The sequence below is a fragment of the Mustela erminea genome, chromosome 19 (assembly GCF_009829155.1).
Source record: "Mustela erminea isolate mMusErm1 chromosome 19, mMusErm1.Pri, whole genome shotgun sequence".
In the NCBI taxonomy this organism is placed as follows: Eukaryota; Metazoa; Chordata; class Mammalia; order Carnivora; family Mustelidae; genus Mustela; species Mustela erminea.
Genome location: NC_045632.1, coordinates 35137583 through 35160263, shown reverse-complemented (window position 1 = coordinate 35160263; position 22681 = coordinate 35137583). Strand labels below are relative to the sequence as shown.

The 22681-nt window shown below is 39.9% G+C and overlaps 1 protein-coding gene across 1 annotated transcript in view; it reads left to right on the top strand.

Annotated features, from left to right (window-relative positions):
- The window catches only part of CNOT1 (CCR4-NOT transcription complex subunit 1), a 111810-nt gene that overhangs the window by 15167 nt on the left and 73962 nt on the right, over positions 1-22681 (top strand). Inside the window, 1 exon segment of the mRNA XM_032325901.1 lies at positions 14773-15048. Coding sequence (XP_032181792.1) covers positions 14947-15048 — 102 coding nt within the window. The 5' untranslated portion in view covers positions 14773-14946.

Sequence of the window (22681 nt, the reverse complement as noted above, 5' to 3'; positions counted from 1 at the left end):
GTAGAGGGAAGAGATTGGGTGAACATGTAGCTAGTTTCTCCTATTCCCTTATTCCCTAAAATATATTCAAACGAATACCTGTAGCTTCTAGGATTGTCTTTTTTTTTTTTTTTTTTAAGATATTTATTTATTTGAGAGAGTTCACAAGCTGGGGGGAGGGGTTAGAGGGAGAAGTAGATTCCCCGCTGAGCAGGCAGCCTGATGTGGGACTCCATCCCAGAACCCTGGGATTATGACCTGAGCCAAAGGCAAACACTAAACTGACTGAGTCACCCAGGTGCCCCCCAGGATCATCTTTATGACAGAATCCAGAAGTCTGAAATGGGTTCTATACATAAGAGAAAGGAAAGCCACAAATTTGGTGTCAGTTAACTCCAGAAGACATTTCATTTTGGCCAGTGGCAGGGTTAGTGTGTGGGGGTTGTACTTAAGGCTGTGATTTATTACAGCAAAAGGATACAGAGCAAAATAAAAGGGAAAAGTCCTGTAAGGTGAAGTCTGAGGAAACTAGACTCATGCTTTCAAGCTGAACCTCTCCCAGTACCTTTCCCAGTGGAGTCATATGGGGCATACTTAATTCCTCCAGCAAGGAATTGTGACAACCCATGTGTGTGAAATGTTGCCCAGCAGGGGAAGCGTGTTAGAGAATCAATGCCTAGGATTGTTACTGGGGACTTGTCATGTGAGCACCTTTTGGCTACGACATACTAAAATTCGAGGTTCTCAGAAGGAAGGCCAGGTGTTCAGCATAAATCACATTTTTGGGTAGAGTTTAGGCACAGGGACCCACTCTTAATTAGTTCTGGGAGTGGGGATTAGTTTTTCCCCATTCAAGTTATGACAGCAGCCAAAGGCCAACTTGTTAAGTCTAAGGATAGCAGTCTCAGGCATTCTGTGTTAACTGTTTTCTGCTCATTGAATGAGGTGGATGGTCTCCATGGGAAGGGATTTTGTATAATCTTGTAATACGCAAAACTTTGTTGACCTGATATTTTACTTAAATTACTTTTCTATTTCAGTAGGGGAAAAAAATTGCAGTTCCCTTCCTAGCTCCTTTCATCTATCCTTTCAGATAGTTATTTTTGTATCATTCTAGATGCTCTGCATATAAGGACATATACATATGCAGAATGCTGTTCTGTAACTTGCTTTCCTCCCAATAGATAATTTCCATTCTTTCTAACTCCTTTTTTAAGTTATTACATAATATTCCTTTTTATGATTTACTTAACCATTGCCCTTTTGATAGATATTTAGGCCATTTTCAGATGCTATGATGTTAAATAGTTGTTTGTTTCATGGAGGAAAAGGGAATGAATTAAAGATGACTGCTGAGTATTCAGTGCAGAATTGGGGCTTTAGGGTTCTAAAACTCCTTTTACTCATCTTTTATGTAAGGTTGGAGATACCAGGGTTTGTTTGTTTTAGGAATTGGTATTAAATTCCTAAAATTGGTAGGAATTGGTATTAAAACAATTATTTAGGCAGTGATTTTGGAGGTGCAGCACAGGGGGTTTTGTTTTTGTTTTTTGTTTTTTGAAATCATCTTACCTCTGCTGTCCAGTTCTTTAATGTTCTCTTAAATATTGTCTTTAGGGATGTCTGGGTGGCTCAGTCAGTTTAGTGGCTGCCTCTTGATTTTGACTCAGGTCATGATCTCAGGGTTGTGAGACAGTTGGGTTCATTCTAGGTGTGGAGCCTGCTTAAGATTCTCTCTCCCTCTCCCTTTGTGGGTACCCCCCCCCCATTTGCTTGGAAGATCTCTTTCTAAAAATAAGCATAGAGATAGAGATATATATAGGTACAGATATGGAGGGGCATATGGCTGGCACAGTTGGTAGAGTATGCAACTTTTGATCTTGGGGTTTTAAGTTCATGCCCCATGGTGGGTGTAGAGGTCCCTTAAAAATAAATTAAAAAAAAAAAATGGTGAACGGGGCACCTGGGTGGCTCAGTTGGTTAAGTGTCTGCCTTTGGCTCAGGTCATTATCCCAGAGTTCTGGGATCAAGCCAGAATCAGGCTCCCTGCTCAGTGGAGAGCCTCCTCCTCCCTCTGCCTGCCACTCTTGCCTGCTTGTGTGCTCTATCAAATAAAGAAATAAAATCTAAAAAAAAAAAAAGGTGAGCAAATACTTAAGTCTCATAATGCTACAATTTGACCTTGAAAATTCTCAACTCTGGAAAGTACCATTCCAATTTAGAAGTAGTCTAGCTGAGCGATCTCTTCTCATTTTCTCCAATTATGGAAATACATCTACATCTGAAATCAAGAGTCGTATGCTTAACTGACTGAGCCACCCAGGTGTCCCTGGGTGTTGGAGTTTTAATAAACTGGTAGTGTTGGGTCTTGCCTATTTGGCTTCTTGAAGTACCTGTTGATATTTAAATCTAGAGCAAGTTATGTGATAATGCCAGGATTGCTGGGTTCAGTGCAATGGGAGACCAAATTGCCTTTACAAAGGTATCTTTGGCCCAACTGGAAGTTAAGGAGAGAAAAAGGAACAAATGTGAAGGGCTTTCCTTGTCATCTTAGTAGAGATTGCATTAAGGTTTGATACACTACTTCTTCTTCTTCTTCTTTTTTTTTTTTTTTTTTTTTAAAGATTTTATTTATTTGAGAGAGAAAAAGAGAGAACATGAGAGGCAGGAGGGTCAGAGGGAGAAGCAGGCTCATGGCAGAGCAGGGAGCTGGATGTGGAACTCCGTCCCGGGACTCCAGGATCATGACCTGAGCTGAAGGCAGTTTCTTAACCTACTGAGCCACCCAGGCACCCAGTTTGATACACTTTTTTTTTTTTTTAAATATTTTATTTATTTATTTGACAGAGCGAGAGATCTCAAGTAGGCAGAGAGGCAGGCAGAGAGAGGGGGAAGCAAGCTCCCCACTGAGCAGAGAGCCCGATGTGGGGCTTGATCCCAGGATCCCGAGATCATGACCTGAGTGGTTAAGCAGAGGCTTAACCACTGAGCCACCCAGGTGCCCCTGATACACTTTAAAAAAATTTTTTTATTTGTATAAAAGAGCAGGAGCCTGAGGGGGAAAGGAGCAGAGGGAGAAGCAGACTCCCCCTGCCCTGTGTGGAGCCTGATGTGGGGCCCACTCCCAGGACCCTGAGATCATGACCTGAGCTGAAGTTAGACACTCAACTAACTGAGCCATCTAGGTGCCCTGGTTTGGTATACTTTAAAAAAAACATTTTCGGGGCGCCTGGGTGGCTCAGTGGGTTAATAAGCCTCTGCTTTCAGCTCAGGTCATGGTCTCAGGATCCTGGGATCAAGCCCCGCATCAGGCTTTCTGCTTGGCAGGGAGCCTGCTTCCTCCTCTCTCTGCCTACTTGTGATCTCTGTCTGTCAAATAAATAAATAAAATCTTTAAAAAAAAAACCAAACACACACATTTTCCAGAGCTATTAGTAAGGTTAGTGGTTCTCAACCTTTAAAATGAGTAAGACTAACCTGCAAAGTATGCTTAAAATACAGTGTTCTGGGGACGCCTGGGTGGCTCAGTTGGTTGGATGACTGCTTTCGGCTCAGGTCATGATCCCGGAGTCCCGGGTTCGAGTCCGGCATTGGGCTCCCAGCTCCACAGGGAGTCTGCTTCTCCCTCTGACCTTCTCCTCGCTCATGCTGTCTCTCACTGCCTCTCTCTCAAAAAAATAAATAAAATCTTAAAAAAAAAAATCTTAAAAAAAATCTTTAAAAAAAATATTCTTTCCTCAAGGATTTTGATTCTGTTGGTGTAGGGTGGTGCTTAGGAGTCAGCATTTTATGTATGTATGTATGTATGTATGTATTTGACAAACAGAGATTACACGTAGGCAGAGAGGCAGGCAGAGAGAGGAGGAAGGAGGCTCCTGGCTGAGCAGAGAGCCCAGTGCAGGGCTGAGCCAAAGGCAGAGAGAGGCTTTAACCCACTGAGCCACCCAGGTGCCCCAGGAGTCAGCATTTTAAATAGGTCTCTGTCCCATCTCCCAGATCTTTTTTTCTTTTAAATTTATTTAAGTAATTCCTAAACCCAGCATGGGCCTCGAACTCAAAACCCTGAGATAAAAATCGTGCTCTTCTGACTGAGCCACCCAGGCACCCACCCATCTCCCAGTTCTTAAACACAGTTGCCTTCGTTGCATAGCAGAACAATAAAATCTGTATTTATTCTGTTAAGCCCCTTGAGATAATGTTTACTTTTTTTTGTAGCATCTAAGGTATTCCTGTGGAATGGAGTTAGGCTCAAGCATTTGAATTAATAGGAGTGCCATTGTTAGCAAATGAAGGTTTTTTATAGAGTGTCCTGGAATGAAATGGAAGGAGATCATTTGGGAAATTTTACACAATCCTGATGAAATGAATGGTGTAATAGTAAATTTTTCTAATTAAAAATATTTTCATAGTTTAATGAAATTGAACTTGTTTCTGCAGTCAGGTTTATGTTGGTTTTATGGTTTGAAAAGACTACGTACGTTTTAATGATCTCCAGATTATTGACAGTCGTCATCAGAGAAATTTCATTTGCATAAATGTGGTATATTTAAGATATCTTTAGATCCATTCAAAGACTTAAAATTGGAATATTTAATGTTTATTTGAGAGATAGAATACAAGCTGGGGAAGGGGCAGAGGAAGAATTTTTTTTTTTTTTTTTTAAGGATTTTACTTATTTGAGAGAGCACCCCCATATGTGTTAGCAGCTGGGAGAGGCAGAGGGAGAAAATCTTCAAGTAGACTCTCTGCTGAGTGTGGAGGCAACACAGGGCTCAATCCCAGGACCCGTGAGGTCATGACCTGAGCCAAAACCAAGAGCTGGACGCTCAGTACACTGTGCTACCCAGGCCACCCAACATTGAAATACTTAAAGGTGATGGCCCTTTATCTTCTTTTTGGACAAAATATGATAATTGATTTTTAAACATTTTTGAATGTATTTGAGCCCAGCAGTAAAAATAATTAGGTAAAAGTAATGATAAACATTTAATATGAGAATTTGTGTACATTGCACATTGTAAGACATTACAGCTGTCTCACATGTCACCAAAACAGAGAAGACAAGAAATAATAGGAGTTTTAGTTCCTTCTCTCAAGAACCTGCTACTCAGCCTTTCCATATCATCATGCTGGACCAGTTAGTCACATCTTGGCTGGCCTGCTGTACTCTGTGGCATATGTAAACTTCTCCAACAGTTCTGTGGGAGATTGACAGCTACTTGCTTTTCAGCAAACTCTTATAGCAGATGTTAGATGATAGAGCATCATCTATCTCATCCACTTTGCTTGTCCTGAATACTTCCTTCTGTTGACCAGCTGATGTTATCAGAGGGTAGACTGGTTTGAGCTGCTCTCCAGAGCAATCTAGGAGACTGTCCTGAGGCCTTAGAAGATTCTTACCTCTCAGCCCTTAAAGATCTACCATTTTGGGAAAGCTCTGCTTTAGATGAGGCCTTATTTTTACAAATGGGAGGGGACGGTACAGAGGTTCAGTCACTTTTGATCTAGCCTTTTGTTATGTGTAGTTGCTTGTCCTGTGGGTTTAAATTTTGGATTTAAAAAAATTGCTACTACTTAAACTTCATTTTATAAAAACGACTTTATAGCCCTAAAAGCTAAAATACTGTTGAGTATAAAGTCAGCTTTTGGGGGACACCTGAGTGGCTCAGTCTGGTTGAGCTTCTGGTACCTGTTTTCAGCTCAGGCCATGATTCATGGTTGTGGGATTGAGCCCTGAGTGTGGTGCAGGGATTCTGCTTGAGATTCTTTCTTTGTCCCTCCCTCTGTGCTCTCCCTCTCTCTTGCTCTCTCTAAAATAAATTCTTTAAAGAAAGTCAGTTTTTGGAAATCACATTACATGCTTGTAATCTTTGTTTTAAGTTATAAAAGTAATACACGTCCCTCATCCCTAGTTTTATTTATTTATTTATTTATTTTTAAGATTTTATTTATTTATTTGACAGAGAGAGAGTACAAGTAGGCAGAGTGGCAGGCAGAAGAAGAGGGAGAGGTAGGCTCCCCACTGAGCAGGGAGCCGGATCATGACCTGAGCTAAAGGCAGCCACTCAACTGACTTGAGCCACCCAGGCCAGGTGTCCTATCCCTAGTTTTATTAAGAAAAATTTCACATGTGCAGAAGGATGAAAATAGTACAGTGTAGAGCAACATACTTGCTTCCTAGATTCAACAATTAACATCTTACCATAATAACTTTTTCTGTTGTTCGTATATTTCTCTCTCTCTTTTTTAAAAAGATTTTAGTTATTTATTTGTCAGAGAGCACGCGCACAAGCCGGGGGAGAGAGGAAACAGGCTCCCTGCTGAGCAAGGAGTCGGATACAGGACTCCATCCCAGGACCCTGGGATCATGACCTGAGCTGAATGCAGTGGCTTAACCGACTGAGCCACCAAAGCATCCCTGATACTCGTGTATTTTTTATTGAAGTATATTGGACAGTGTTAATTTCAGGTGTACAACATAGTGAGGTGACAGTTCCATGTTACGCTTATCACAAGTGTTGCTACCGTCTGTCAACATACATTATTACTGTACTATTGATTATATTCTATATGCTTTACCTTTCATTCTTTCATTACTCATTCTGGAACTCTGAACCTCCTGCTCCCCTTCACCATTTTGCCCATCCCTATTTATGTATTTTTACTGGTTTGAAGATACATACACTTGCATATATCTCCTGCAAATTAAGACATCCTTTTTCTTTTTTTTTTTTTAAGATTTATTTATTTATTTGACAGAGAGATCACAGGTAGGCAGAGAGGCAGGCAGAGAGCTTGGGGGAAACAGGCTCCCCGCCAAGCAGAGACCTTGATGGGGCTCGATCCTAGAACTCTGGGATCATGACCTGAGCTGAAGGCAGAGGCTTAAGCCACTGAGCCACTCAGGTGTCCCCTCATTTTTTTTTTTTTTTTTAAGATTTTATTTATGTATTTGAGAGAGGGAGAGCACAGAAGGAGAGTGAGAGAAGCAGACTCACTGTTGAGCAGGATGCTGGATGTGGGCTCTATCCCAGGACCCTGAAATCATGACCTAAGCTGAAGGCAGCCGCTTAGCCAACTGAGCCAACCAGGTGCCCGAGGCATCCTTTTTAAAAAAAAAAAAGACATTCTTGCATAGACACACTACAGCTAAGAATATTAAATACTCTTATAAAAACTCCAGTTGCCTAAAGAATATCTTTTACAACTTTTAAGGTTTATTTATTTATTTGAAGGCAGGAGAGTCCCAAACAGACTCTGCACTGAGTGCAGAGGTCACAACCCAAGGCAAATCCAAGAGTTTGACACTAGCCGACTGTGCTACCCTGTTTTTAATAACTTTTTTGAGTCATGATTTCATTAAGGTTCACATTTTGCTTTTGTATTGTAGTTTCATAATCAGAACAGACCCCATTTTTTCTCTCTCTACTGACCTTCTGAAAAGTACAGGCCAAAAAAAAGAAAAAGAAAAAAAAAGAAAAGAGCAGGCCAGTGGCCTGGTAGAATGAACCAGTACTTGCATTTATCTGATAAGATCTCCTGTGTAGTTTAAACCTTTCCCTTTAACCTTTTATTTCCTGGGAATTGATAGATACAGAGGTATTAGCCATATATTAATGTGGTTTATGTTCATGTGTCAAGGTGATAACTTCATATTGTAACACATCAGTAGACACATATGTTGGGCAGATTTACCATTAGTAATAAAGTATTTTTTTAGTTAAGGTAGTGACTGCCATAGCTGTATTATAAAGGGACATTTTTTTTCTTTTGCAATTAGTAGGTAATTTGTTGGGTAGTAGTATGCAGCTGTGCCAGCAACCTTTTACCTGAGGTTTTTTTTTTTTTTTAAAGATTTTATTTATTTATTTGACAGAGAGAGATGACAAGCAGGCAGAGAGGCAGGCACAGAGAGAGGAGGAAGCAGGCTCCCTGCTGAGCAGAGAGCCCGATGCGGGGCTCGATCCCAGGACCCTGAGATCATGACCTGAGCTGAAGGCAGCGGCTTAACCCACTGAGCCACCCAGGCGCCCCTTACCTGAGGTTTTTAAGGTATTGGTGATTCTTGCCTGAATCAACTTTTTAAAAAAAATTTTTAAGATTTATTTATTTATTTGAGAGAGAGACACAGCATGAGAGGGGAGAAAGTCAGAGGGAGAAGCAGTCTCCCCACAGAGCTGGGATCCTGATGTGGGACTTGATCCCAGGACTCTGGGATCATGACCTGAGCTGAAGGCAGTCGCTTAACCAACTGAGCCACCCAGGTACCCCGTGAATCAACTTTTTTAATTTAAAGATTTGTTTGAGAGAGGGAGAGAGAAAGAGCATGCGGTGTGTGAGTGGGGCAAGGGGCAGAGGGAGAGGACGGAAAACCTCAAGCAGACTCCCTGCTGAGTGTAGAACCTGACTTGGGGCCTGATCCCACACCCATGAGATCATGACCTGAACCAGAACTGAGAATCAGACACTTAACTGATCCAGGCACCCCTGTGATACAGTTTTGTTGTGTATAATCACTGTATTGTGTATTAGAGCTCTAGGACTTATTTATTGCAAGTTTTTACCCTTAAACACTCATTTCTCCACCCCCTGATAACTACTTCACTCTGGTTTTTTGAGTTTTTTTTTTTTTTAATATTTTATTTATTTATTTGAGAGAGAGACAGTGAGAGAGCATGAGCGAGGAGAAGGTCAGAGGGAGAAGCAGACTCCCCATGGAGCCGGGAGCCCGATGCGGGACTCGATCCCGGGACTCCGAGACCATGACCTGAGCCGAAGGCAGCCGTCCAACCAACTGAGCCACCCAGGCGTCCCTGAGGTGTTTTTTTTTTTTAAAGATTTTATTTATGACAGAGGGAGAGAGGGAACACAAGAACAGGGTTGCTGGAGAGGGAGAAGCAAGCTCCCACTGAGGAGGGAGCCTGATACAGAGCTTGATCCTAGGACGCTGAGATCATGACCTGGGCTGAAGGCAGATGCTTAACAACTGAGTCACCCAGGTACCCCTTGAGTTTGGTTTTTAAATTATTTATTTATTTAGATTGAGATAGAGTCTACATAGAATATTATAATAGTGTCAGGTATACAACAAAGAATGATTCAGTATTTCTGTATATTGTGAAGTGATCACTCTGATGAATATAGTTAACATCTAGCACTATCCAGGTGCAGTTTGTTAAGTGTCTAGCTCTTGCTCTCACCTCAGGTCTTAGATCCAAGGTTCTTGAGTTCAGGCCCTGTGTTGGGCTCTGTGCTGGGCTCCACCCTGGGCTTGGAGCCTGCTTAAAAAGAAAAACAAATCTACTACCTCCCATAGGAAAAAAATTATTTTTCCCTTGTGATGAGAACTTTTAAGATTTACTCTATAATTACCATGGCCTATGTTACATCCTTAGGACTTAATCATTATAACTGAAAGTTACCTGTTGACCACCTTCATCATAACCACTACTACCACCATCACCCCCTTTCACTTCCCACCAACCACAATATTCTGTTTCTGAATTGTTTTTAAGATCCCATAATAATGGATATTATATAGTATCTGTCTTATTCAGTCTTATTTATCTCAGCATAATGTTCTCAAGGCCTTCCATATTGTCACAAATGGCAGTATTTTTTTTTTCCCTCCAGGACTGAAAAGTATTCCTCTGTGTGTGTGTGTGTATCTTTTTCCATTCATCTATTGACAGACACTTAGGTTGTTTCCATAAATTTTTTTAAAGAGTTTATTTTTAAATGTTATTTAATTTTATTTTTTCTAAAAGATTTTATTTATTGATTTGAAAGGGAGAGACACGATGAGAGAGGGAACACAACCAGATATACAGTACCTCGGCATCTATCTCTCACATGGTGAGAAAGGGAGAAGCAGGCTTTCCGCCAAGCAGGAAGCCCGATTCAGGGCTCAGTCCTTGAACCCTGGAATCATGACCAGAGCCGAAGGCAGACACCCCTAAACATTTTATTTTTAAGTAATTTCTATACCCAGTGTGGGGCTTGAACTCACAACCTTGAGATCAAGAGTCACACGTTCCAACTGAGCCATCCACGCATCCTGGTTGTTTTCATATCTTGATTATTAGAATATTGGTGCAGTAAACATCAGAGTGCATATATCTCTTAAGTAACATCTTTTCATTACCTTTGGATATATACCCAGAAGTGGGATTGCTGGAATGTATGGTAATTTTATTTTTATTTTTTAAGATTTTATTTATTTATTTGGCACAGAGAGTGCGATTACAAATTACAAGTAGTTAGGTAGAGATGGGGGGGGAGAAGCAGGCTTCCTGCTGAGCAGAGGACCCGATGCAGGGCTCGATCCCAGAACCCTGAGATCATGACCTGAGCCGAAGGCAGAGGCTTAACCCACTGAGCCACCCAGTCGCCCTGGTTGTTTTATTTTTAATTAAAAAAAAAAAATTAGTTTTTAAAGTGGGCTCCGTGCCCAGAGTGGGTCTTGAACTCAAAATCCTGCGATCCAGAGTCACATGCTTTACTGATTGAGCCAGCAAGGCACCCCTATTTTTAATTTTTTGAGGCTCTTCAGCACTGTTCTACTGTTCTACTAGTTCTTCATAGTTGTAGAACCACTTTACAGTCCAGCCAGCAGTGCCCAAAGTTTCCTTTTTCTCTATATCCTCTCCAACAGTTATCTCTTGTGTTTTTGTTGCTAGCCCATCTTACAGGTGTAAGATGATACTTTATCCTGATTTTTTTAAAAATTTTATTTATTTATTTGACAGGTAGAGATCACAAGTAGGTAGAGAGGCAGGCGGAGAGAGAGGAGGAAGCAGGCTCCCTGCTGAGCAGAGAGCCCGATGCGGAGCTCGATCCCAGGACCCTGAGATCATGACCTGAGCCGAAGGCAGAGGCTTAACCCACTGAGCCACCCAGGTGCCCCTTTATCCTGATTTTGATATGCATTTCCCTTGATGATTAGTGATGAACACCTTTGCAGATACCTGTTTGCTACTTTGATGTTGTCTTTGGGAAAATGTCTGTTTAGGTTCTCTGCCCCCCCCCCCCTTTTTTTTTTAAAGATCTGCCCATTTTTTAATTGGATTTTGATTTTTTTGTTACTGAGTTGTAGGAGGGTTTATTTTAATTTTTTTAAATTTTTTAAAATAAGTTTAGTATAGAGGTGCCTGGGTGGCTTAGATGGTTGGGTGTTTGCCTTTGGTTCAGGTCATGATCTCCAGGTCCTGGGATCAAGCCCCATGTCTGGCTTTGAGCTCAGCAGGGAGTCTGCTTCTCTCTCCCTCTGGCTTTCCTCTTCTACTCTTTGTCTGTCTCTCAGATGAATTAAATAAATTTAGTACATTAACCTCTTATCTGGTACGTGTTTTGCAGATATTCTCTCATTCTGTAGGTTGCCTTTCCATTTTGTTTTTTCTTTGGTTGTGAAGAAACTTTTAATTTTGTTGTCGCATTTGTTATTTTTTTCGTTTGCTGTGCTTTTGGTATCATGTTAAAAAATGAAATCATTGCCAAGACTTGCCCTGAAAGTTTCCTTTGTGTGTTTGTTTGTTTGTTTGTTTAAAGATTTTAATTTATTTGACAGAGATCACAAGTAGGCAGAGAGGCAGGCAGAGAGAGAGGGCGAAGCAGGCTCCCTGCTGAGCAGAGCACTGGATGTGGGGCTCCATCCCAGGACCCTGGGACCATGACCCGAGCCAAAGGCAGAGGCTTTAATCCACTGAGCCACCCAGGTGCCCTCCTTTGTATGTTTTTGTCTAGGAATTTGTTTGGTATCAGGTCTTATGTTTAAGTCTTTGATCCATTTTGAGTTAATTTTTGTGAGTGGTGTAAGATATAAGTCCACTTTGATTTTTCTGCATGTAGTTATCCAGTTTTCCTAGTACTGTTTATTGAAGAGACTATCCTTTCTCCATTGGTTGCTTTGTCTCCCTTACCAAGTACTGTTTGACTGTATGTGCTTTCTGTTCTGTTGTTTTGGTCTGTGGGTCTGTTCTTATGCTGGTACCATACGGTTTTAATTGCTGTAGCTTTGTAGTACAGTTGGAGTTCAAGAAGTGTGATGCCTCCAGTTTTGTTCTTTTATTGTGAAGACTTCATTTATTTATTTGACAGAGAGCAAGTGAGAGCCAGAGAGCACAGGCAGGGGGAACAGCAAAAGAAGGAGAAGCAGGCTCTCTGCTGAGCCAGGGACCCTCATGCAGGGCTCAGTCCCAGAACTTTGGGATCATGACCTGAGCTGAAGGCAGATGCTTAAACAGTCTGAGGCACCCAGGAGCCCCTGGTTTTGTTCTCTTTCTCATGATTGCTTGGGCTTTTGAGGATTTTTTGTGGTTCCATACCAATTTAGGATTTTTTTCCTGTTTATGTGAAAAATGCCATTGGAATTTTCATAGGGTTTGTGTTGAATCTACATGGCTTTGAGTGGCATGGACATTTTATTTATTTATTTTTTAATTAAAAATTTTAAAAGATTTTATTTATTTCACAGAGAGCACATGAACACCAAGGAGGGTGGGGGTGGGGAGGAAGATTAGAGGGAGAAGGAGCCTGATGCATGGCTTGGCCCCAGGACCTCAGAATCATGACCTGAGCGAAAGGCAGATGCTTAGCCCACTGAGCCACCTAGGCACCCTTGGCATGGACATTTTTTTTTTCCAAAAAATTTTTAAAAGATTTTATTTATCACAAGTAGGCAGAGCAGCAGGCAGAGAAAGAGGGGGAAGCAGGCTCCCTGCTGAGCAGAGAGTCCGATTTGGAGCTCGATTCCAAGACCCTGAGATAATGACCTGGGCAAAAGGCAGAGGCTTAAACCACTGAGCCACCAAGGAACCATTCAGTTTTTAAATTAAAAAAAAATTATTTTATTTTTATTAGTTTTTTTTAGTGTGGGAGGGAGGGGGAGAGAGAGGATCTTAAGCAGGCACCATGCTTACTGCTGAGTCTGATATGGTGCTCTGTCTCACAATTCTGAGATCATGACCTGAACTGAAATCAAGTTTCAGATGCTTAACCTGCTGAATGGGTGGTGTGGACATTTAAGAGTATTAACTCTTCTAATCTATTAACATTTGTATCCATTTGTTTGTGTCATCTTTGATTTCAACAGAGTTTTATAGTTTCACTGTATAGTCAAGGGCTTTCTTTAGATTCAACTAAGACTTTTTTTTTTTTTTTTTTTAAAGATTTATTTATTTGGGAGTGCATTGAGCCAAAGGAGGGGCAGAGGGAGAGAATCTGAAGTCAAGCCAACTCTCTGCTGAGTGTTGGAGCCTGTTGCTGGCCAGACAACCTGGAGATCATGACCTGAGCTGAAATCGAGTCTGACACCTAACTAAGCCACCTGGGTGCTCCCGAAGAGTTACTTTTTACTGTTTTACTTCACTTTTTCTTTTTACTGAGATAGACTTACCTGAAAATATGTGTCCTTTGAGTTCCTGAGGCAAAAAGAACTCATAGGTATGGAGAGATACTTTTTTGGGGGACGGGGATACATTCCTAATAGTGGAATTAAAGGTTTAAGGATAGCGCAATAAACACTTTGTAGTATTGCCAATTTAAATTTCAAGAAATGTTGTACACAATACCGTTGTTAATAGTCTGATGAGTCCTCTTTTTGCCTGTCTTCTTGTTAGTATGTTCTCGAACTTGGATAATTTTATTGGTCTGATACAGAAAATGAGCTATGACCAGAACATGAAGAAAGCTTCTCTAAGATTTATAGCAGGCAAGTTTAGTTGCATGTAATGGATAGATAGTAATGCAATTTGTCTTTAACTTCTCACATGTTATTTAGAATGAACAAAAAACTTCTTGGCACATTTTCAGGCTTCTATTCTTTTTTGAGGAGCACGTGTAGGGATACCGTTGGTCCAGCTTTTGCTGTGTATAACATGAAACAGAACAGTTGTGTTTCTAATTCGTTTAGAAATTGTTAAAGGTAAAGGTTTTAAATGCCCTTAAGAGGGTCTTTTAATCTTTGTGAATTTTCTGATTGTAATGAAATTATGAGCTGATTTCACAGCATGAAGTTGTATGTAAGTTCATCTGTTTTCAGATTTTTGTGTTTCAGCAGCAATACCTGATGAATTCATAAGAAAAATTTGTGGTTTCCCTCCCCCCCAACTTTTTTTGTAATACAGAATAGTTACTTGGACTCAGCCCATGGTTGGAATTAAACTGATAAGCATTCTGTCATTTTCTGCTTTGGGCTTCCCTTTCTAAATCTTCCTAGTAGAATTCTCATCAATGTGGGAAGGTATTTGGGTTCTGAAGCCATTACTTGCCTTTGAGACAGTGATTCAAATACCTGAAACATACCCTAAGGTACAACTGTAGGACCAAACTGATTGCAAAACCGTGCATGAAAGTTAATGCACATTAACTTAGTTAAATAAATGGGATCTTGTAAATAGGCTGTAGATGCTCTGGGAAGAGGAACAGAAAATGGAAAATGTCAGATGAATGTTTCTTTCCATGAACCCTAATTCTAAGTACTTTCCTGTTTCTAAAGGGTATAGTATAAATAATCATTTTGAAGTAGATTTATAAATAGACATCCAGATAATACAGGTTGTCTTGCTAAACTCCAGCTTTTTAAGGGGGGATACTTCTTTTTATATTGGCGCTGCCTACTTTTCAGACTTGGCATCTTCTGTAATTGGTGGTTGAGACTTACTCATTTTTTTTCCCTGAGTCTTTAGTGGGATTTCAGGTACTAAGATGGAGAGATGATAATGTTTTAACTCTTTTTCCCCTAGTAAAAAACTAAATAAAAAATCTGATTTTTATCCTTTTCTTTTTTTAAAACAGGTGCCATGTTTCAGAACAGAGTAATACCCCTGGTAAAGAAGAACTGAAGACACTGTACAGACATCAGATATAGGCTAATTACAAGGAAAGCATTAACCTGCCTCTGAGGTGACTAAAGGGGAATAATGGTGATTTTGCGCCGGGCTCGGCCGCCTGCTTCCGCCCCAACCAGCAATGAATCTTGACTCGCTCTCGCTGGCCTTGTCTCAAATCAGCTACCTGGTGGACAATTTAACCAAGAAAAACTACCGAGCCAGCCAGCAGGAAATACAACATGTAAGTAAACAGAAAACAAGTACCATTAAAGGAATGAGTGTACAGTAGAAAGAACGTTCTCCTCAGCTTTAATATATAAAAGAGATTTTATCCCAATCTTTTTTTTTTTATTTTTTAAGGAGTCACAGATACAAATTTTTCTGTAAAAATTATGAATACCTGACTTGGTTTAGTCTCGTTTTTTTCTTATCTGCATTTTAAAATTGAGAGAGAGATATATATTTCACAAACTGTAAAGCTCTCCCTTGTAAAATGTGCAATTCAGTAGTTTCTAGTGGATTCACAAAGTTACTTAATCATCACCATCTAAATCTAGAATGTTTTCATCGCCTCAAAAAGAAATACTTGAATCCATTAGCAGTTGCTCTCCCTGCCCTCTCCAGCTCCTGGCAACCACTAATCTTTCCGCTTTTCTGGATATTTCATATAGATGGAGTCATAACAGATGGGGCTTTTTGTGCCTGTTTTCTTTCACTTAGCGCAATGTTTTTAAGATTCATACATCTTGTTGGGGCACCTGGGTGGCTCAGTCAGTTAAATGTCCGATTCTTGATTTTGACTCAGGTCAGGATCTCAGGGTGGCGAGATTGAGCTACTCCTCGGGCTCTGTGCTGGGTGTGGAGCCTGCTTAAGATTCTCTCCCTCACTTCCCCCCCTTTAAGAAAAAGATTCATCTATGTTGGAGTCTGTGTCCATACTTCCTTCCTTTTTATGAGTAATAATACGATGTGAATATTATTTATAAGAATAATAGTTCTTTGAATATTCTCCAGTTTATCTGTAAAATGGATATTTAATTTGTTTCCATTTTGTGGCTGTTGTGAGTAGTGTGGCTTTCAGCATTTGTTTATGAGTTTTTGGATGGATATTTGATTTTAATTTTTTGGGTATATGTGAAAGAATGGAATTGCTGGGTTATAGTATAACTCTCACTTCCTGAAGAATTGCCAGACTTTATCCAGGGTACCACCTCTCTTCATTTCCACAAGTAGTGAATGAGGGTTCCAATTTTTCCTCATCCTCACTAACACTCATTATTTTTTGTCTTTGTTTATACTCATTCTAGTGGATGTGAACAGGTACCTCATTATTTTGCTTATGTAGTTAATGATGTTGAACATCTTTTCATGGGCATTTTGTGTATCTTTGGAGAAAATGTCAGTTCTCATCCTTTGCCCCCCAGTTTTTTTGCCATTGACCCCCTCCAATATTTACTCTTTTTAAAAGAAGATTTAATTTATTCATTAGAGAGAGTGAACGTGCTCATGAGTGGGGGAGGGGCAGTGGGAGAGGGGAAAGCAGACTCCCTGCTGAGCGGGGAGCCTGATGTGGGCTTCTGTGGGGCTTGATTCCAGGACCCTGAGATCATGATTTGAGCTGAAGACAGATGCATAATGGACTGAGCCACCCAGGTGTCCTGATTCCCCAAGTTTTAAAAATTAAACTGTTCTCAAGTACAAGTTTGTTTTATAGAGCATTTCATTCAATCTTTATGAGAGTTAAATAGTATACTATATTTTAGTTGTAGTGATGGTACCCCCTTTTCATTAATAAATGGAGTATTATACTTAAAATTGTATATATTATTAAATTAAAATTCACTAGTTGTGTGACAGTAGGTTATCTTCTCTGAACATTATTTTCCTCATTTGCAAAATAAGGCTAAGTATAAAATTTGTCTGACATCCTTCTTAGGATTAAATGAAGTTAAGAGGAGCACCTAGTGTAGTTCCTGTCCTAAGCATTATTTAAAAAAAAGGAAATTCTCCTTTTTCTACATTATAAATTAACAGTTGTTACATAAGGTAGGTAGTACATACATACAAGTTGTAAATGAAATAGGTGCCTGATTATTTGAGCTAAATCTAAGAATTAATTTTCAGGAGTTTTTTCTCCTTTCCTTGTTTTTGGGGTGTGTGTTTGGAGGTAATTTAATTTTTATTTTTTTATTCTTTTTTTTTTTTTTTGAAGATTTTATTTATTTATTTGAGAGAGAGAGAGACAGATCACAAGTAGTCAGAGAGGAGGAAGTAGGCTACCTGCTGAGCAGAGAGCCTGATGCAGAGCTTGATCCCAGGACCCTGAGATCATGACCTGAGCTGAAGGCAGAGGCTTAACCCACTGAGCCACCCAGGCGCCCCTGTTTTTTCATTCTTAAAGATTTTATTTATTCATTTGGGGGAGGGAGGGATAGAGAGCACGAGTTGAGGGGAGAGGCAGAGGGCGAAGGAGAAGCCGACTTCCTTCTGAGCTGAGAGCTTGATGTGCGGGCTTGATCCCAGAACCCAGAGATGACCTGAGCCAAAGGCAGACACTTAAGAGTTTGAGCCACCCAGGCACCCTTTTTTTTTTTTTAAAAAAGGATTTTACTTACTTACCTGAGAGAGCACTAGCAGGGTGAGGAGCGGAGGGGGAGGCAGACTCCCTGCTGAGCAGGGACTCAGTCCTGGGAGTCCAAGATCATGACCTGAGCTGAAGGCAGATGCTTAACTGACTGAGCCACTCAGGTCTTTAAAATAGGTAATATTACTAACCTGATTACCCCAGCTACCCACTCTTTCTCTGCCCACAGGCAACTGATGTTTGCTGTTTCTTAAATGTTCTTCCAAAGATGCTTGCACATAGAAAATAGTAAAATATTATTTTTATAAAGCTAAATCAGGTTAAATAAAACTATTTTTAAAAAGTTAAAAGAAAAAACTTAGTAAAATACTTTCCATTCTTTTTTCACATATTGGCATATGATAGTTTTCTGTATCTTGGTTGTTTCTTTTTAATTTTATTTATTTATTTTAAAGATTTTATTTATTTGTTGGAGCACAAATTGGGGAGGGACAGAGGGAGAAGCAGGCTTCCCACTGAGCAAAGGAGCCTGATGTGGGACTTGATCCTAAGACACTAGAATCTTGACTTGAGTCAAAGGCAGAGCATTAACCGACTGAGCCACTTAAGTGTCTCTGTTTCCTTTTTAACTTACCAGTCTATCGTAGAAATTATTCTTGGGGTGCCTGGCTGGCTCAGTCGGTAGAGCATCTGACTCTTGATCTCTTGGGGTTTTGAGTTTGAGTCCAGTTGGGCGTGGAGCCTTCCTTAAAAAAAAAAAAATTATTCATTATCCTGTACATAAAAAGTTTGTTCTTTTAAGGCTGTATAGGAAACCATCATATGGATGAAACATTTATTTCACTATTTATGGACATTTAGATTATATACTTTATTTTTTGATTTTGCTATTGACAGTGCATTAAAACTTTTTTTTTTTTTGCATGTATGTGTTATGTAGGATAAATTCTTAGAAATTCATTCTTGGGCTACTCTTCTCCTTTCCTTTCTGATGGAAGCGCTGAATTCTTGGAATTACTCATTTCCTATTTGATTTTTTTTCTTTTCATGTAGTATTTCAGTGTATGTAGTTTATTGTAATAAACAGCTTTTTATGCTTATAGGGTTTATTGCAATTAATGCTTTGATGAATTACAGTGTTTAAGTTCATTGTTCTAATACCTTCAGGGGTCTTTTTAGTAGAGAACAAAATCTAACCTCCTCAATCTGAATTTCAGGGTCCTTTAAGTCATTCTAAATCCTGGAATTTTCATCTTTGAAGAAACAAATCCAGTAACTCCTCATCATTGAAGACTTATCAACCTTTTTTCCTTTATTCAGATTAATTCCTTAGGATAAATTCTGAAAGCTGTGTTGGTCAGAATGTGCCCTGACAATTTTATGCCGCTACTATTTAATCATCTGCTATGTACCATACGTTAGTTTTTTAGTCACCTTTTTTTTTTTTAAAGGTTTTATTTATTTGAGACAGCCAGCATGTGCATGAGCTGGATGAAAAGCAAAGAGGGAAGGAGAGAGACATGCAGACTCCATGCTGAACATGAACCCTAATGCAGAGCTTGATCTCACAACCTTGAGATCATGACTGAGCAGAAATCAAGAGTTGGATGCTTAACGGACTGAGCCACCTAGGCGCCCCCTCTCACATTTTATTTATTTATTTTTTTTCCTCTCTCACATTTTAATTTAAAACATGTTATGGGGTGCCTGGGTGGCTCGGTTGGTTAAACATTCTGCTCAGGTCATGATCTTAGGGTGGATTAGAAGGAACACTACTTGGGGCTCTGCACTGGGTGTGGATCCTGTTTGACATTCTCTTTCTCTCCCACTTTGCCCCTTCCCAGCTTTCATGGACTCATATTTATGCTCTCTCTTAAAAACAAAACAAAACAAAACAGTATTTTTTAAACATGTACTATCTAGTTAATACTCAAGTTTCTTGTTTTGTTTCATCTAAAAAATTTTTATCACACTTGGGTTTGAATTAGGATCCAAATAATATGTATGTTGCATTGGCTCTTATCAGATCTCTTTTAAAATCTTTGGTTTTCCCTCACTCTTTTTTTCTTGTAGTACTTACTTTGTTAAATCAGATTGTTTGCCTTGTTTGTCTTGTAATTATCCAGAGTGTGAATTTTGCTGTAGTGGTGTTTAACATGTTCTTTTATTGCAGTTTCTATTTTCTGTAAGTTGGTATATTTAGAAATGCAGTCAGATTAAGAGTTTTCACCTTTTAGGATGGTTTGTAGTTGATGATGGTGTGTACTTCCATCAGGAGCTTTGCAGTGTCTGGTTGCCTCTACTTCTGTGATTTTTAGCGGGCTTTGTTCATTGACTGGATTCATTAATTTGTTAGGGATTGTGAAATGTTGTTACTCTTATTGTTAAGCATTCTTGAAATAGTTCTGTAAAGGGAAACTTGCCCTTACCAACTATATGGCTACCTGAGATACATTGTATATAGGAAGGGCAAGATCAGTGCTTGATTCTCTATTTATTTGCCAGTTATCAAAGTAACTTCTTTCTGAGCATCTTCCAAACATGACCGATAAATGAGTTTTTTAGTATTCTTGGGAACTCATGTATTTTTTTTTAAGGTTTATCTTTTTAGAGAGCAAACATGCATGCATGCACGTGTGTGGATGGGAGTAGGGGTAGAGGGAGAGAATCCCAAGCAGACTCCCCTCAGTGCAGAGTCCGATGTTGGGCTCGATCCCACAGTCCTGAGATGATCTGAGCTGGAATCAAGAGTCATTCACTCAACTTACTGAGCCACCCAGATGCCCCAGGAACTCATGTATTTTTAACATATTTGATATATTTGAGTTTATTGAAAAGTATTACTGATGAAACTTTTTGGCCAGTGAATGCTTATTCTTGTTGGCTTTGGAGTCCCCTGTCCTCCTATTTTGTAATATTTACAGTCCTTGATATCATTTCAGAAGCACTGGAAACTAAAATATTCTAGAGTCATCTTGTGTATTTTTTGCTTTGGACCTGGAATTAGCAGTTTCTTTAAGAGGCCTTGGTTTTATTTAGTGGGAAATGGGATATGGAGATTGTCTCTTGAGTTAAGAAGTGATTAAGAGAGACAACTTAGGTCATGTGAAAAAACTTTATTTAGTACTTCATTAAGTGGACAATCCTCTTTAGGAGGACTACAAAATGGGGCAGAAGGAAAGAAGCTATTTTTATAGGATAATAAATAAAAAGGAAGAGACATGGAAAACATCTGGTTGGTTGGGGCCACATAGTCAACCTTATTTAAGGTGAGAAGGCACAGAGTTGGCTTGACCTTTGGGTATTGGTTAACTGATACACTGATATAAATATATTGCATTTCTGGTCGAGTGGAGCATTTATAGAGATTTCAAAGTTACCTAAGTTTTGATTTGCTGACACAGCACCCTGGGTAGTAATGGCACCATTTTGGGCTTAGGAAGTTATTTCAGCGCTTGTGTTTGCTCACTGATGATCAGTTGTTCAGTATTAGGCCTTTCGATGTACAAAGCTAAAGAGTAAATATACGAAGAGTTCATACTGATACTACTGATATTTCCAATTTATCTTTACTTTAAAAAAATTTTTTTTAAAGGTTCCATTTATTTATTTGACAGAGAGAGTGAGAGAGAGAACACAAGCAGGGGAGTGGGAGAGGGAGAAGCAGGTTCCCACTGAGCAGGGAGCCTGATGCTGGGCTCCATCCCAAGACCCTGGGATCATGACCCGAGCGGAAGGCAGTTGTTTAACGACTGAGCCACCCAGGCGCCCCTTATCTTTACTTTCAGTTCATGATCGGAAATCTCTGTCTGTCTTTTTTCCCCATGCACAAAATTCCATTTTCAGTGATATAAAAGCCGTTTACCCTGTTCCACACTGTACAATCAAGAGTTCAGATAAAGAGTCCTGACCGTTGTTAATAGCACTATGGTTAAGGAAAATATTTTACTTTTTTAGGAGGTAGGGGGGAAGGGCGGGGAGCCCTTAGGCTATCCCAGAGGTATTCCTAGACATATCTCAGAGATAATGTGAGTTTGGTTCCAGGTCATTGCAATAAAGTGAGTCAAGTGAATTTTAAGAGTTCTGTTTATACTGTAGTATAGCCTATTAAGTATGTAAAATCATTATGTCTAAAAAGTATACACACTTCTGTTAAAAAATACTTTATTGCTAAAGCATGTTATCATATAATTTTTGAGCAGAGTTAATCTTTTTGCTGGTGGAGGGTTTTACCTTTTGTTGATGGCTGCTGACTGGTCAGGGTGGTGGTTGCTGAAGGTTGGAGTGGCTGTGGCAGTTTCTTAACATAAGACAACAGTGAAGTTTGCCACATTGATTGATTCTCCTTTTATGAATGATTTCTCTGTAGTGTATGATGTTCTTTGATGGCATTTAACCCACAGTAGAACTTACTTCAGAATTGGAGTCAGTCCTGGGCTCCTGGGTGGCTCAGTTGGTTGAGCGCCTGACTCCTGATTTTGGCTCATTCATAAACTCTCAGGGTCCTAAGATGGAGCCCCACATTGTACTCTCTGCTCAAGGTGGAGTCTGCTGTTCCTTTTCCTCTGATCCTCCTCCTGCTTGTGCATGCTTTCTCTCTCAAATACATACATAAGTAAAATCCTAAAAAAAAATTTGAGTCTGGGTGCCTCGGTGGCTCAGTTGGTTAAGTGACTGCCTTCAGCTCAGGTCATGATCCCAGAGTCCTGGGATTGAGTCCCACATGAGGCTCCCAGCTCTGAGGGGAGTCTGCTTCTCCCTCTGACCCTCCCTCTTCTCATGCTTGCTCTCTCTCTCTCAAATAAATAAATAAAATCTTTTTTTTTTTTTTAATGATTTTATTTATTTATTTCTTAGAGAGAGAGCGTGCGAGCTTGAGCACAGGCAGACAGAGTGGCAGGCAGAGGCAGAGGGAGAAGCAGGCTCCCTGCCGAGCAAGGAGCCCGATGTGGGACTCGATCCCAGGACACTTGTACCATGACCTGAGCCGAAGACAGCCGCTTAACCAACTGAGCCACCCAGGCATCCCAATAAATAAAATCTTTAAAAAAAAATTTGAGTCCTCTCAAACCTCCTGCTTTATTAGCTAAATTTATGTAATATTCTAACCTTTTTTGTCATTCCACATCTTCAACAGGAGTAAATTCCATCTCAAGGAACTTTGTTTGCTCATTCAAAAGAATCAACTCCTCATCTGTTAAAGTTTTATCATGAGATTGCAGCAATTAAGTTAAATCATCAGTTCTGGTTCTCTTGCTATTTCGGCCCCATCTGTAGTTACTTCTTCCAC